At 51.3% G+C, this 1134-nt stretch overlaps 1 protein-coding gene across 1 annotated transcript in view; it reads right to left on the minus strand.

Moving 5' to 3' along the window:
- LOC119585237 (protein Wnt-5b-like) overlaps positions 1-1134 on the minus strand; it is a 252158-nt gene that overhangs the window by 5290 nt on the left and 245734 nt on the right. Inside the window, 2 exon segments of the mRNA XM_037933897.1 lie at positions 70-285; positions 288-343. Of these exon segments, the coding sequence (XP_037789825.1) occupies positions 70-285; positions 288-343 (272 nt within the window).

Below are 1134 nucleotides of genomic sequence, written 5' to 3' on the forward strand. Positions count from 1 at the left end.
TCTCCCTCTTTCTCTTTTCGATCTCATCAAGCAAGCGCCAGCACCAGAAACGCTCCTCAGCGAACTCACGGATCTGCAGGACAGGTCCGAACACAGTGGAGTCGTCAACAGTGGAGCAGTTCCAGCGTCTGTGTCGGAACTGCCACTGGCACTCATGGATGCCAGTCTTGGCGCCGCGGCCGACGCTGCCCATTGGTCCGGTAAGCGCACAATTTTGGGTTTGGCCCGGGGGAAGGGGGCCGGGGATTTGGGTGCAAGGGGCCCCGCGCCCGATCAGGGAGATCGAGGGTTCCCCCATAATTCGTGCCCCCGGAGACCGAATTTTGGGGGGCCCAAAAGCAAACTAAATACTCTCCCAAAAAATATACAAAAAAGTACAAAATCAGAAAATTTAAAAAATACAGGAAGGACTAAATATAAAGGGGAAAAAGTTAATAGTCTGCGTGGTTTTTCTTTTTTTTTTCGTAAGGGGCGAATTGTCGAATATGATGCCCCCAAAAAAACCTTAAAAAACATTAAGCAAGCTTTCACTGGCACAAAGGTTGGGATCCGCTCTATTTCTTTGCAGTGTGCAAGTTGCAAGAGAGGTTGACAAACACACTATGAGAGCGGCCGCAAAAGGATTGCCCAAAACGCAATGTTGCCCTTTAGGAGCGTAGTACCCATCTCGTTCGTCTGTAAATATTGCTTAGTTACACCACGAGTCGTGTTAACGCGACCTCAGCCCCGGGGGAGCTCGGGTGACTCACGGGGTGTGTGAAGAGCTCGAAAAAAGAAATGTAGGAGGGGGAAAGGGGAGGGGAGAAAAGGAAGGGGAAGGGGAAGGAAGGGAGGAGAGGGAAAGGAAGAGAGGGGAGGGAAAGGAAGAGAGGGGAGGGAAAGGAAGAGAGGGGAGGTAAAGGAAGAGAGAGGAGGGAAAGGAAGAGAGGGGAGGGAGGGATGGGGGAGGGGAATAGGACGAGGTGCGGGCGAGGGAGCTCTGGGTTAAAAGTCCCTGCAGCGTAACTGTTCAAACGTTAACAATAAGGGGATGACGCACGGGCAGGACCGGTTAGCAGGTCGGAAAGAAGGTGAGTTCATTTAAAAAGTGAGAGCGTGCAAGGGATAACAGGAAAGTAGGTAAGTAAATAGTTG

This window comes from Penaeus monodon, chromosome 19 (assembly GCF_015228065.2).
Source record: "Penaeus monodon isolate SGIC_2016 chromosome 19, NSTDA_Pmon_1, whole genome shotgun sequence".
Classification (NCBI taxonomy): domain Eukaryota; kingdom Metazoa; phylum Arthropoda; class Malacostraca; order Decapoda; family Penaeidae; genus Penaeus; species Penaeus monodon.